At 39.9% G+C, this 15,506-nt stretch overlaps 2 protein-coding genes across 2 annotated transcripts in view; both read left to right on the top strand.

Moving 5' to 3' along the window:
- The window catches only part of LOC119727343 (stromal interaction molecule 2-like), a 110,453-nt gene that overhangs the window by 36,905 nt on the left and 58,042 nt on the right, over positions 1-15,506 (top strand). The window contains exon 4 of the mRNA XM_038199197.1: positions 5,855-6,022. Coding sequence (XP_038055125.1) covers positions 5,855-6,022 — 168 coding nt within the window. The remainder of the gene's footprint in view (positions 1-5,854; positions 6,023-15,506) is intronic.
- LOC119728556 lies at positions 6,039-11,958 on the top strand. Its single transcript, XM_038200844.1, has 2 exons — positions 6,039-9,087; positions 9,781-11,958. The coding sequence occupies exon 2, from the start codon at positions 10,274-10,276 to the stop codon at positions 11,036-11,038; it is 765 nt and encodes a 254-aa protein (XP_038056772.1). The 5' UTR covers positions 6,039-9,087; positions 9,781-10,273; the 3' UTR covers positions 11,039-11,958.

Here is a 15,506-nt window from a genome sequence, read left to right as displayed (position 1 = left end):
ACTGTGACGAAATCCAGCAAGATGGCGCAGAGACATCGAGTGACTCCACGACACAAAAGCTAAGTACCATTTCCAGTTGTAATTTCACCCCCAAATCCCATAGGTATCCCCATACAGCAGCCGAGGACATCAAGGAGTTATGCCTCTACATGTTTGGCCACCGTAATAGTTTCCCCAAGTCTTGCCTTAGCTCATTTTCCCAGCCCAAACCCCAAAAGCCGAACCAAGTCCCCATTACAGGTTCCACTACGACAGACGCCAGCAGGACCCCGGATCCCGTCCCATCAGAACCCATCACCCTAAACGTCATTTTCCAGGCTATTTCACAGGTTCAGGCTGATATTAAGTTGCTTGATCGTAAATTTTCCGACCAAATTTCAACACTTTCTGGCCAGATTTCTGTTTCTTCTTTTTCCTAAAGGGAAACAATAGATGGGCTGAAGAAGAAATGCGACGCTCTCCGCTCTACCTCTGATATGCTGATGAGCCCTTCTTCTCGTGGTGCCGATGTCCATTCAAAGCCCCCGCCCTGTCCTCTGATCCGGAACCATCCATGTGCCACCACGAGCCAAGCCAGTCCAACTGTGCCAACAGCCGGTCCAGCGGTGTTAACAGCCAACCGGTTTGCTGCACTAGCTACGGCAGATGTCGATCCCGTCACCATCGACGACAGCATCAACGATCCACGGACTGAGGCCGAGTTGCTGATCGACTCCTACTACGAGGCCTTGATGCCCAGTGTCCAACCTGGCAAGAAACAGGAATGTTCTCCACTCCCCAACCGGCCTGACCCCTCAACAACCAAGACCTCTTTCCACGAGCAGCTGGTCCAGTATCGCAAAAAGCACAAAGAACGGAACACTGCAAAGACCAAACCACCTACTCCCAACCCAGCCACCACAGCAGATGTCTTGGTCATCGGTGACTCCATGATCAAGCGACTACAACCTAGAAAACTGAGTACGAAAAAGAAAGTCATCTGCCATACCATGCGCGGTGCAAAGATCGAGGACATCGCTCTGAACGCCAAACACCTGTCAGGTAAGCACAATGTTTCTGACATAATTCTTCATGTTGGAACCAACAACACCTACAACAACACGTAAGAAGGTCGATGATTCAAATGATTTGCTGAAATCCATCGCACAGCGCAACAACTGGGACTTTATTGACAACAGAAACATAACTTCGAACCATCTTGTCTCAGACGGCATCCATCTCAACACCACAGGAGTACGCCTTTTGGCCAAAAACCTTCTACAGCACATAGCCGGACCATCAGAGAACACATATCGACGTGCACCATCGACTGAATACACGCCGCAGAGAACACCTTTTGGTGCATTGTCGTACTCTGATGCCCTCAAGAAACCGATCGGAGCTAGCCCGGATGTTTCGACGGTTTTCCGGCCATCCAACCAGTACTACCCTCAACGACAGCCGAAACGACGTCAGCCAATCCACTACCAACCACTACCCAAGCTGACTCAATCCGCGACACACAAAGCCCATCATCGACTCCAAGACCAAGAATGGAACCGATACCTGGAGAAAGTCGGAGAACTACTCAACCCACAGAGCATGTGATATTGATAATGGTACTTACTTAGACCCTGTAATTTCATGCTTTAATATGTTTCAAATGACGCAACTTATTCATGATCCTACCCGCGTCACTGAATTTACTGAAACAATCATTGATCTAATTTTTAGCTCTCATCCTGAACTTGTAAGTGAAAGTGGTGTCCTACCTGTCCTGATTAGTGATCATTATCTTGTTTACGGTCTTCATAATTGGAAAACTCCCAAAAAAGAAGGATGTTCAATTAACTTCAGATGTTTTAAAGATATCGATAATGACGCTTTTCAAGAGGACCTCCTTAATGCCCCATGGGAACATTGTCATGATGTAAATGAAGCATGGTCCATATGGCACTCTTTGTTTATGAGTATTATTAACCACCATGCACCAATGAAATCAAAGCGTATTCGTGGTGCATCGTTGCCATGGCTCGATGGGGAAATTCTAAAACTTATGCGACAGCGAGATCATGCAAACAAAGTGGCTAGATGTTCAGGCTCACAGAATGATTGGAACGCATACAAAAAGCTGCGAAACATGACCACTGATTAAATCCGCAGCAAGAAAAGCGAACACTTTCAATCAATCATCGAGGAAAATAAAGGCAACTCTTCCGTTCTATGGAAAAAACTAAAAGAGGTTCTCCCCAATAAACAGAAAAGTATTCCAAGGTCTATTTTTTCCCAGAATGGGGAATTCGTTGACGATCTCACCGACATTGCTGATACTTTTAACGAACATTTCTCAACGATCGGAACACGTATGGCCAGTAATGCCCCTCCATGTGAACTCGAAGTGGACAACAATATCCACTCTTTTGATACAGATTCACTTGATGAAAAGTGCTTACTGCCTGAGATAACTGAAGACTATGTTCAAAAGCAAATATCATCAATGTTGGTCGGAAAAGCAACAGGTTCAGATGGAATAAGTGTGAAAATGATTAAAATAGCGTCTCCGTACATAACTAAATCCTTAACGCACATCTTTAATCTCTCGATAAGATGCGAACAATACCCCAATGAGTGGAAACACGCCTTGGTTACGCCTATTCACAAGGGTGGAGACAAGTGTAACACAACTAACTATCGGCTATACTGCCGATTATCTCTAAGATTCTGGAAAGATGGATACACTCAGCAGTGTACTCTTACCTTGATGAAAGTGGTCTGATTCCTTGTTGTCAGTCAGGGTTTAGGCCCTCACACTCAACTGAAACTACCTTATATGATTTAACAAACAAGTATTTTGAGGCTATGGAGCGTGGGGAAATAACAGGCACTGTTTTTATAGATCTAAGTAAAGCATTTGACTCTGTTGATCATGCCACTCTCTTAGATAATCTTGAAAGGGTTAATATGTCAACCTCTGTTATCAACTGGTTTAAGTCATATCTCAGTGAACGTAGTCAATCTGTGAACATTGAGGGCAACATATCTAAAGCCCTACCACTTAACACCGGCGTACCGCAGGGATCAATTTTAGGTCCACTGTTATTTATTATTTATACAAGTGACCTACCGCTTTGTATCCATAGTGAGTGTAATTTGTTCATGTATGCCGACGACTCCACATTAACGTGTAGTTCTACCAGTGTTGATGAAGTAGAAAACAACTTGAATACAGCCCTAGCGAGAATTTACGACTGGTGTGTCAGAAACAAACTTACAATAAACACCAGCAAAACCAAATCCATGCTTATTGGAACTAAAATAAAAGTCTGCAGTACTGACCTTAATGTCAGTATTGCTGGTAGTCCAATTGTAAAGATGAACTCTTGTAAGTGTCTAGGTGTTATTATTGATGACACTTTAAGTTGGGGCCCACACGTTGAATACGTGAAGAAAACAGTTTCCTCTAAACTAGGTATTCTAAATAGAATCCGCGACTATGTTCCCCAAAGCAGTCTGCACTCTCTTTTTGTTAGCTTAGTTTTGCCATCTTTAGATTATTGTAGTACTGTATGGGGAGGAAGGTACACATCACACGACAATATTTTTAATAAATGTTTGAAAAGAGCCGCGCGGATAATCCTGAAGTGTGCATTCTTAACTCCTTCAGCCGATATGTTTGCTAGTCTTAATTGGATGTCATTTGCTGAAAGAGTAGAGTATAAAAAGGCTATTCTTGTTTACAAATGTATGAACAAAATTACTCCTTTGTATATGACAAATATGTTTACACCACTTATTCAGATTCGTGAAATGAGACAATCCACTGATATGGCACTGAGGATTCCTTTTGCAAAAACAAATGTTATGCCTCAAGCTTTGCTGTAACTGGTACAATCATCTGGAATAATTTACATGTGCAGTTGAGAACCATGACTTCACTAGCCTCATTCAAATCTGAACTACGTAAAATGTTCAGTCAGTAATAATATTTCTGCAAATAATTATTTGTGTATTTGCCGCTGTCTTCTCTGATTATACAAATCTAGATATGTGCTGATCTACGGAGTTAACAAACTTGGTTGCCATAATAAGAAGAAGATAATAAGGAGCCGGATGGGAATTTTCCTGTGTTTTCTCCCAAAAAAGGGTTTTCGCCCCTCCCGTAATCAGTTACAGCTATATTTTTCTTTTTTTTTCTTGATGTTACAAGATAGATCCAAATTTTTTGTGTTCACTGAATCAACCTTATAGTAAAGCATTCACACTGTACATGTAGTTATAATAGTTTAAAATATACTGTATTTATAATATTTGCTTAACACCTATGCATTATTCAAATAATGTTTATCTCACTGTATTGAATGTTATTGTATTTGTAATGTATTGTATAATTATACATGTTTGTAGTCATTATTTATTGTATGCAGGGCCCCAATGGAAACCAGTTTTAAACTGTTTGGGCATACCCTGGGTAAAGAAATGGAATAAACACCCCCTCCCCTTGCTCAGACACCCACATTTTTTTACTGGTAATAATGTCCACTGTACGAGCACCCCCCCCCCCCCCCCAGATCATCAGTAAATCGTACATGTACGGGTATGTATCGCAACTAATCCCTTATTATAAACTGTGTATACACAGCAGTTAATTCATTTGATGTGTGATATACAAGGGTTTATAATCTGTGACAATATTCTAAGCATTATTTCACACATGAGTAAATTAAAACACCAACTGAGAAATTTTGAGAATAAAGCATTTGATCATTTATTTTAAATGATAAAATGTCTTATAATATCCACCTTTAGGGACACAAGGCCGAATGGTGGTTGGATTTACAATGACATCTAAACATTAAAGGACCATATAAGATGTAAGACAAACTATTTTTGTAGGGTTTTATAAAATGAATTAACAAGAAAGTACTCATAGCCCTTGTAATGGAATTTGGGGTCAGCGCTTGTACGGCACATTTCAGGTACATTGGTAATGCATCATATCATGCACGAAAGAAAAGTTATGACCAACTATAGCCCATAGTGTCGTGTCAGGGTGCTTTTGTAGAGCCCTATCCTTACCATAGTAGTTGGTGGGTCGATTAATTATCATTTCAAGTTTGCACATTGAAAATTCACCAACACAAAACATAGTCACCTATTAAATCACTGACACCACAATAAAAGGTTAAGTTCATGAGATATTCACAATCCACAATTGAAAGGTATAGTCCATCATTTGTAATTTGTGCATTTTGTTCGTTTGAAGCAACAAACGTGCTCAAAATCTAAAGAAGGGTGCCGAACAACTAACCTGATGAAGTTTCAGCTAAGCTTCAGCTGTATATTTTGAGAAAAAAAAACAGCATTCTAGGATCTCGATTTCAAATCAAAAGTTGCTGAATCATGTTTTGAATTGGGCCTGAATTCAGCGTTTGAGACACGTTCTTAATGAGCCGATTGCAGCTACGCGATGTCGCGCAATGATCTGACAATTTATAGCAACTGCGTGCACGTGTGCATCGTGCCTATGATTGCGCGCGCTTTGCTGAATAAAAAAAAAAACGAAAATTCCAATGTTGGAAAGGCCTTCTTTGGTTTTTTTCTTCAAAATGACAGCATGCCAGAAAAAAATAATTTCACAGGGAGTTTAGTCACCTTACTATCTTTCAACTGAGTATGTTTTTCAACAATAATTACGTCAGTTACTGTTTGGATTGCTGTAAATGATGGATTGTAGCTTTAACCTAACAGTTAGTTCAGAGTTGTTCAGGTAGTTTGTTTATTTGCGGTGTGGCAAGATCTAAAGCACTGCCAAGCATTCAGTAAGGTCATTTCTGCTAAGCAGAAATATTATTTCTTAATAATTTTCTTTTTTTAGCTACGGAATGCATTACAAGAGGCTGAGAGGCGATTAGAAAGTGGCAGTGGATGGCGCCCGCCAGCAGTCTTACAGCAGTGGCTCCAGCTGACCTACGAGACAGAAAAGAAATTCTACTCTTTTAAGAAGACTGCAGCTGATAAACAGCTCCGTGAAGCCAAGGATGTGGTGAGTTCTTGTGAGAAAAATTACAAGTTTTTGGTTGTTGTCTGTTTCTTTCTTTGTGTATATTTTAGTATACTTTTTATGCAATTGGTCATTATACCCCCCACGTTTTGACAAGTTTTGGTGGGGGAATGAGCCATTCTTACATCTCTTCCCCCCCCCCCCCACACTTTTAAGCTTCTTGACAGCAGCTAAACAAATCATCATGTCTCTCCGTTACTCCATTAGTTACTAACAAACGTTGACATTGTCTATTGCCCATACATGTTTTTACCGATTTCAATCAAACTTTGTCAAAAGTATCTGTAGCCCAACCCCAACATGTCACATGGGGTTACTGGGGTAAAAAATGTGACATTTTTTGTTAACTCACTACTCATTCCTGAAATTACATGGCACAGTCACGTGACTCGTGCATGAATACGATTTCGCTGGCCCGCAGCTTCTGAGATTCCAATCGAGCTTGTTCTTAGTGAGAAAAAGAAAATGTGGATTTTGAGGTATATTTTCGAACTATCCATAGTACTTGGTAGAGTAATCCCATTGCAGCCCAAGTTGGGCTAAACTGTGATGTTGTGCAGAGGTGACGTAAACAGCCAGATGGATAAGGTGCCAAAAGTGAAAACAAAAAAAAGGGGGGAAAAATGATGTTCTTTTTACAGATGAAAGAGATTAAACAAAATGACAGGACAATATTGCCATTCAGAGGTTGCATGACTCTGATGGCAGGGATGGCTGGTGTTTGGAAGGCCTGTATGGATGGGGCTATGGGTAGAACGGCAGAGGGTGGAAGCCTGTTCCAAACTGACATAGTCCTTGGGAAAAAGGCGTAATTGTATGCATTGATAGTTGGTATGATTAGAGAGGTGTATTTGAGTGGATGATTGATACCTTGTTAAATATGTGTAGCATGCTAGCAGCACTGTGGGAATGTACTATTGACTAGGTTGTGGTGGATGTTATAGTACAGAGTGCGCTGTTCAGTTTGAAGTAGATCCCAGTTTAGTTGTTCTATGAGCAGTGAGATGTGAGTTGTTGTTCGGTAGTCAGAAAAGACAAATCTGGCAGTATTCTTTTGGATCTGCTCAAGGTGCTTTTTACCAGTAATTAATTGGAGTTCCAAACTTCACATGTTAGCTTGATTTGTGGACGAACTAATGTTGTATAGGCTCTTGCCTTAACCTGTTGTGAGCAAGGCGATAAAGTTTTTCAAAAGAGACCTGTTGTACGGCTTGCTTTATGTTTAATTTTGGAACAACGGTCTTTCCATCTCAAGTCGTGTGAAATTGTAATACCCAGGTAGTCATGTTTTTGGACACAGGTTAATTGCTCACCCATGAGAGTGTACCGGTACATCTTTGGGCTGTGTTTGCGGGTGATGGTAAGAACTGTGCATTTTTTTTATGTTAACCCCTTGTTTGACCACTATACAAGGGTATTCAGATCGTCCTGCAGAATCTGTTGATCATCTGCTGTCTTTATCTCCCTGTACACAATACTGTCATCTGCAAAGAGTTTGATATTTGATTGAATGTGTTCATTTATGTCATTAATATATAAGAGAAATAGCATGGGTCCTAAGTCTGATCCTTGAAGAGTGTGTTCCATTGACAGAAACGGCTTGTTTACAATGTGAAAGAAAACTATTTATCCAGCCTGGAGTGTTGTGTGTAACGCCATAGTATTGCAACTTCACTGCTAAAAGCTGATGGGAGATGTTTTTTAAGGCCTTGCTAAAATCAAGGAGTAGGCCTATGACATCAGTTTGACCTTTACAATGGAGTGTTTCAGACCAGTCATTTTTATTGAATTTACCAGTTGTGTAACCGTTGATAGGCGGTCCCTAAATCCATGCTGTTCGTCAATCAGAATATTATTTGAAATAAGGTATTTTGCTGCATGACTCAGTATGATATGCTCCATCACTTTACAACAGGTACTTGTCAATGAGATAAGTCTATAGTTACATGCTTCAGCTTTTGGTCCGCTCTTGTGGATTGCTGTCACCATAGCCTGTGGCCACTCAGTTGGTACTGTATTTTTGTCACATGACTGTAATTAAGAATCTCAGAGCTGGAGCCAACTCATGAGCAACGTTCTTAAGAAGACGTGGAGACATTTCATCAGGACCAGCTGCCTTAGATGGGTTGAGCTTGGTGAGTTGTTTGGCCACACCCTCTATGCTGATGTGGAGGTATGAAATAGCTTGTATGGTGACTTCCCCTTGCTCTGTTGGTTTCCCAACCTTGTTGGTTTGTTAAAGACACTCTTAAAGTGTGAGTTTAATGCCTCAGCATTGTCTAAGTCTGAGCTCCACACTTTGTTGTCAGATTGCAGACCGGGGTTGGTTTTCAGTTCGCATGAGCTTAGCATAGGACCAAAAAGACATGTGGTTTTCAGGTAAGTTATTACCAATGACATTGTTGACATAGGAACTTCTCACAAGTTTGGTGACATAATTACAATATGAATGATATGTCATTTCCAATCTGTTTGATTGTTTGATTTGTGGGCTTTAGAGAATAATTTATCCCTGTTCCCTATTTTTGCATTTGACATCTATTGTTATCCATGGCAGATTTTGTTTACTTTTTGATTGTTTTGATGCGACGCAATTTCAGACAATGTGGTTTTGATGCACTCGCAGTTGGTGTCCACTGACTCATTAGTCGGGTCTAACATGAGAAACTCAGCCTCAAAGTCCTGCACTTTGGATCTCAGTACATGGGTATTGGCTTTGTTCATTCATGCTGATGTGGCAGGGCCAAATTTATCTTGTATATTTTTCATGTATGTAATGTATAGTGTATTGAATAGGAGTAGCTCCCCTTAGAAAAGAAGACCATTTCAGTTTCACTTAAGATTCCCCCCCCCTTTGTTGGTAGTGTTTCCCCCTGTTTGTTTACTTAAGCCCACATGTTCCCCCTATAAAAGCTGCCACATGGTCAAGCCACACTTCAGTTCAACTAGCAGACCAACAGAGACAACTTCATAGTATACCGGTATCTTATGTTCCTCCTAACTGGAGTGGTGTGTCCTGTTTGAGCTCTGTCTGCTCGAGTCATTTGGTGAGTTTTCTTTTGTATATTGTCTACTTTTCATTTATCATGTATAATTATTATTAGAAATATAGTTCAGTTTTCTTTTGAAAGTTTGTTAGCTTTCAATTGACTCTGGTCAGTTTAGATCTTTGAGGAAGCTCCAGTTTGAAGTTTTTTTACAACTTTTTATAATTTCATTTTGTTTCCATTTATTATTTTACTTAAGACACTAGTGTTTTTTACTTCTTTTCATGATGATTGATTTGTTCCTACTGTAATAAGGAAGCTTTGGTCTTTTCAATGAAACCGGTCTCTTTTGAGTTCTTTTGAGAACAGTTTCTTAGTTCTGTTTATTTTCATTAACCTTGGTTTTACTTAAGGATAGATTTTTTGGCCTTGTTTTATTACTAAGAAAGGTTGAAAGTTCATTGGCATTCTAGATTTTTATGTTTTTCTTGTACATTTTCTTAGTATTAGATTTAGAGATTTTCTTAAATTCTTCACCATGTGCTTTAGCTTTTCATTGCAATTTCTTTGTTCTCATATAACTCACATGGCCTGTGTATAGGATGGTGACTTGTTTTATTACTTGCTAATCCTTCACTTTGGGGATTAGTGTCTCCCACTTCCTTTGTATCTTAGAACTTGTTTATTACATCATGAATATTCATTAGATCATTTCCTTATATGTTTTCTCTTTTTGTATTTTCTTGTTTACAGATTTTATTCCTGCTTGAGTGTTCTTTGAAAGATCCACTATTCACACTGTGTTGGTTTTTGGTTTTAGTCTTTGGTTTTTAGGTTTTATTCTTTGCTTTAGTTTCTGGTTTTTGGTTTAAGGTTCTTGTGAATAAATTCTTTTTGGTCCTTTTTTTGTTCGAAATCTAGAATTCGTCTCTGGTCTCTATTAATTCAATTTCCTTGTGACTTTTCCCTTCAAAGATCCTGAGTTTAGTTTAATTTTGTTAGTTAATCCCCATAGAGTCTTAGTTTGTGCGAGTTCCCCCAAGTGTGTCATTTTTCACGGTTACATTTTTTTACTGTTTTTGGTGGAGAATCCGGGTAGGGAATACGTTTTTTTTTAGAAGTTAGCCAGGAATTGTTTTAATATGGACTAGTCATTTTTTTCAAAGTTTTTTTTCTGTCATTAGCGGTCTTTAACTAGCTAGTCAAACCAACACAGTGTTGTTTTGGTGGATCTGACGAATTCACGATGGCAGATGTCTTGACTCCGCTTCAGTTGTGTGGATTTGACCCACTGCCTGACGGTCACAATCAAGTCAGAGAAAATGAACCGACTGATGTCAACCCACAGTCAACTATTTTGGGACTGCTGCAACTTCAAGCCAGTATGCAGCAAGTCATCCTGCAACAGTTCCAGGAAATCAACGCACTGAAGGCAACGATCTCTCAAGTGATTGGTGAACAGCAACGGCAGAGAGACTATGTTTACAGGCTGGAGTGTGCCCTGCACCACTCCAAAGTAGTTGCAGAAGCCTCACCGGTTCCAGAAATCCCCACCCCACCGTCAACTGCAGATGCCCCCAAACCCCAAGTCCCCACCGAAGAGCAAGAGCCCCAGAGTCCCGAAGCCCAAGAAGTCCCCCAAAGATGCACAGAAGCAGTCCCTGCCAATACCCCAACCAGTGGCCAGGCAAGCCATGATGGTGATGAAGGCTTGGCGGGAGGCCAAAGTCTACGAGAAGTCCAGCGCAGAGATCTGGCCATACGGCGAGTGGTTGATCTGAAGCTGGGAAATCCTCAGCGGATGAGTAGGCAGAAGATGGCATGTGAGCCCAAGATGGTGCAGAGGCTGCTACATGCATGGGACCGACTGGAAGTCAAGGGAGGCCTGCTCCTCTACAGGACGGGAGGTACGCAGACCAAGTGTTTGATGGTGGTTCCCCGCGGGATGAGGGAAGCATATTCTTTAGTCTTCATCACAGCATGGAAACACTGGGTTACGGACAAGTGTTGAAGCTCGTGCGTCGCCGCTACTTTTGGCCGAGTCTTCAAAACGAGACTATGAGCTACATGCAACAGCACCGAAGGAGAGCGCAGCATCAGGAGGTCCACACTATCCCACCACCTCATTAGTTTGACACCTCATCCCGTGACAGCAGTTAAATTATTCCAGACAAAAGGCAGTGACTGATAGATTTGTTGTGTATTGTATCGTGTATTTTTGCATTTGTTTGTTTATTTTTATCATGTCTTAATTGTATTAAGTTTTTTTCCGCCATTGCTGGCGACAGCAATATTTTAAGATGGCGTGAGTGTGGCAGGGCCAAATTTATCTTGTATATTTTTCATGTATGTAATGTATAGTGTATTGAATAGGAGTAGCTCCCCTTAGAAAAGAAGACCATTTCAGTTTCACTTAAGATTCCCCCCCCCTTTGTTGGTAGTGTTTCCCCCTGTTTGTTTACTTAAGCCCACATGTTCCCCCTATAAAAGCTGCCACATGGTCAAGCCACACTTCAGTTCAACTAGCAGACCAACAGAGACAACTTCATAGTATACCGGTATCTTATGTTCCTCCTAACTGGAGTGGTGTGTCCTGTTTGAGCTCTGTCTGCTCGAGTCATTTGGTGAGTTTTCTTTTGTATTTTGTCTACTTTTCATTTATCATGTATAATTATTATTAGAAATATAGTTCAGTTTTCTTTTGAAAGTTTGTTAGCTTTCAATTGACTCTGGTCAGTTTAGATCTTTGAGGAAGCTCCAGTTTGAAGTATTCTTTTACAACTTTTTATTTCATTTTGTTTCCATTTATTATTTTACTTAAGACACTAGTGTTTTTTACTTCTTTTCATGATGATTGATTTGTTCCTACTGTAATAAGGAAGCTTTGGTCTTTTCAATGGAACCGGTCTCTTTTGAGTTCTTTTGAGAAAAGTTTCTTAGTTCTGTTTATTTTCATTAACCTTGGTTTAGGATAGATTTTTTGGCCTTGTTTTATTACTAAGAAAGGTTGAAAGTTCATTTGCATTCTAGATTTTCATGTTTTTCTTGTACATTTTCTTAGTATTAGATTTAGAGATTTTCTTAAATTCTTCACCATGTGCTTTAGCTTTTCATTGCAATTTCTTTGTTCTCATTTAACTCACTTGGCCTGTGTATAGGATGGTGCCATTCTTTTTGGTGAATTCTTTTTGGTCCTTTTTTTGTTCGAAATCTAGAATTCGTCTCTGGTCTCTATTAATGCAATTTCCTTGCGACTTTTCCCTTCAAAGATCCTGAGTTTAGTTTAGTTTTGTTAGTTAATCCCCATAGAGTCTTAGTTTGTGCGAGTTCCCCCAAGTGTGTCATTTTTCCAGGTTACACTGACATTAACATTGTATGTGTACATTATAAGTAGTAAAACTAATGTGCAAGGAAAAACAAGTCATAAATTAAATTTGGATTAGCTTAGTTTAAGATGGATCTACAGAAGCGTCAGCATAGGGGGTCAGGAGAAGCCAAGGGCTTTTATTCCTCCCTATCCCATTTCCTATATCACCCATATTATAGTTACATTATAACATAACTTTTAGTCAGGCAGCTTAGTGAATGGATGTGGACATTCCGGTCAAAAGCGCCAAATTTTCCATACATGCTCCTCAATGCCTTAGCTTTAAATTTTTGATAGGATCCAACTTATCCAATGACATTATGGCGGCCATCTTGGATGTTAAAGATGGCGGCCATTACAAACCTGTATCTACCAATATCTCATCTTCTAAGCCACTTAGGATTAAAGTTTTGGTGTCTAAACATACATTTTCAGGGTCAAGGAATGCAACTGTACAATTTGGGATAGTGTCAAATTGTTAGTTTGTCCAAATACAGTATTGTGGCCATCTTGTATCTGAAACATGGCCGCCATTTAAAACCTAAATCTCCGAATACGTGTATTGCATCTTTAAGCCACTAAGGATCTAAATCTTGGTGTCTACCCATATATTTTCAGGGTCATGGAATGCAACTCAACAATTTGGATTAGTACTACATGTATCTGGGATCGTGTCAAATGGTCAGTTTGTCCAGATACTTCATACGGCGGCCATATGGTTTGCCGTGAAAGGACCAATACTGGCCCGATTCAGGCTATGTACCCTTTTGCTATTATGGTTTGACTTGAAAGGGCCAGCACCAGTTCCATTCAGGTTGTGTACCGTCTTGCTATTATGGTTTCCCATAAAGGGACCAACACTGGCTGAAGGGCAGATGGGCCATGTAGTTATCATGGCTTCGACGCCCTTGACTTATGAGAAAGACCATGACAATGGGGTAGACCCGACCGACCATGGAAGACGCCGGAGTGAGGGGACGATCCCTACCAGAGAGTAACCCCTTTGCGGTGAGTTACCATGTCACTTACATTGCATGCACATTCAGTTTACATGTACATGTTTCTAATGGGGTACACGATGAGCCGATACATTTGTTGGTCTTTTCACTGCTAGTTGAGGTTCCTATGAAATTCTCGCCTATACCCTCCTCCTTTCAGTGCTAATCTATGCATATGTAGGAATTAGCATGTAAGAGAGGGCCCGAAGTGGACTACCCCAAATCTGAAGGGATTTGGTAGTCCACGAGGGGCCGATACTTACCTGCTAATTCTCCCTCCGTCCTACCCCACATTGGGCGTGGGATTTCTTGTAATTTCGCTTTCAGAAAAGAGGACAATATGCTGCTTGGCATCATGGGTATTGTGTATTGGCCCAGAGGATGCTGTGGTAGACATAAAATCTAGCGGTTAGGGCCTGCGGCCTATAATGAATAATGCACATGTAGGAATTAGCAGGTAAGTATCGACCCCTCGTGGACTACCAAATCACTTCAGATTTGGGGTATTCCCCACTAAACAGTGTGCTCGCCTCTTGAAGTACCTGTTTTTCCCACTTTCTCATGTTAACTATTGAGCCACATGTAACGGCTGTTTGATGGACCAATTTGTTTTAAGTGTTTACCGGTGTTTTGTATACGTTTACATGTATATGACAACTTGATACTGGAAGCACTTTTTTGACTTTTGTTTATGTCATGTGAGACTCAAAAGTTGGGATGGCAAAAGCGCCCAATTGGGCGTTTGTTTTTTTAATTTGGGCGCTTTTTTTTCTTCTAAAAACACGCGCAATGGGTTCAAGAGGGTATGATCAGCAATATTTTGTGTTGGGCCAATGGTGTGTGACCTTCACTTTTAGAGATATGAGCTATTTAATGGGTTTTTGTAACGATTGTACTTGATAAGTTAACACAACAGCAGCATAGGCATGCACAAATGTTGAGACCACTTGATTCATCTTTAAAAATTAACTGTGAGAGATCTGATTTTGCTTTTTACGGACGGGCATCGACTTGCCTTTGACATTTCTCTAACTGTCATTCTAGACTGTCAGTGTTTTTAGCAAACTTTTGTTAAATTTCTTGCCATCAACACAAACACGATAGCCCAACACCGTGTGGTTGTTCCTACAACCTCTAGTCTTTCAATTGTGTCTGTTGTTAAAAATAACAAATTTGACATTCATTTTGATAATTACATTGCTTTTTGATAATGCTAGACACTCTGATGTTGGGAAGTTGCACCACCAAAGAGCCAGGTGTAATGCTGCTCATCATCCTCTTATTCATAGATTTCCTAGATTATGGGAGGTATTACCGACAGCTGTCGAAGAGTCTCTATTTACAATGTTTAAGGTCTTCTAAAAATTATTATATAAATAAATATAAAACATTGGGTGTAAGGCTTGCACACTTGTTTACATCAGTGTTCGATTTCCTTTTAAAAAAATTGCATAGCAAACACTGTTATGCAATATTTTGTTTGTATAGCAATTCACATAATTTGTGCAGCAGTTTTTTTACACAATACAATTGTATTAAATCATTGAATATCCATTAAATTTAACATGAGTACATTTCCCTCCTGAATGTGGGGATGTAACCAAAAGTCTGAAAATGTTTGTAGGAAGAGCCAAGTCCAGCAAGTGCGTAGAGCTTGAAGCCATTTACGGCGTGGGTTTGGGTCACTGGATGCTCCGTGGTGCCATCTGAGGCGGTTCCTGGCCACCTTCCTCTGCAATTTTTGAGCAGAACTTGTTTACAATTTAATTATAATAAGTTTTATTTCATTTGTTTCAATTACTCTTGCTCTTACAAAGTTTCTTCTGTACTCAAAGTTGAGAAACGTGTATTTTCATCTGCATTTTTTGTTTGAAAGGGATTGTAACGGTATTTATGACAGAATTTGTACATTGTTGCTAGGATGCTTTATGCTTAGTTCCCTCAATGTTTTGTCAAAAGCTAAGCTTTTTAGTTATCAAAATTCAAAATGCCAGAACAAATCCTTTTGGCATTTGATTAACCATACATTGCATTCAAATTTAAACTCACTGTAACTTAATCAAAATTAAACTAAAACAGAGGAGTAATTAGACATATTATTAAGTACACTGCCC

Source organism: Patiria miniata, unplaced genomic scaffold, assembly GCF_015706575.1.
Source record: "Patiria miniata isolate m_02_andy unplaced genomic scaffold, ASM1570657v1 HiC_scaffold_20, whole genome shotgun sequence".
Lineage (NCBI taxonomy): Eukaryota > Metazoa > Echinodermata > Asteroidea > Valvatida > Asterinidae > Patiria > Patiria miniata.
This window is presented reverse-complemented; position numbering and strand designations above follow the sequence as displayed.

Coding starts and splice junctions, on each gene's coding strand:
- LOC119728556 (XM_038200844.1), top strand. CDS start 10,274: ATGGCAGATGTCTTGACTCCGCTTCAGTTGTGTGGATTTGACCCACTG.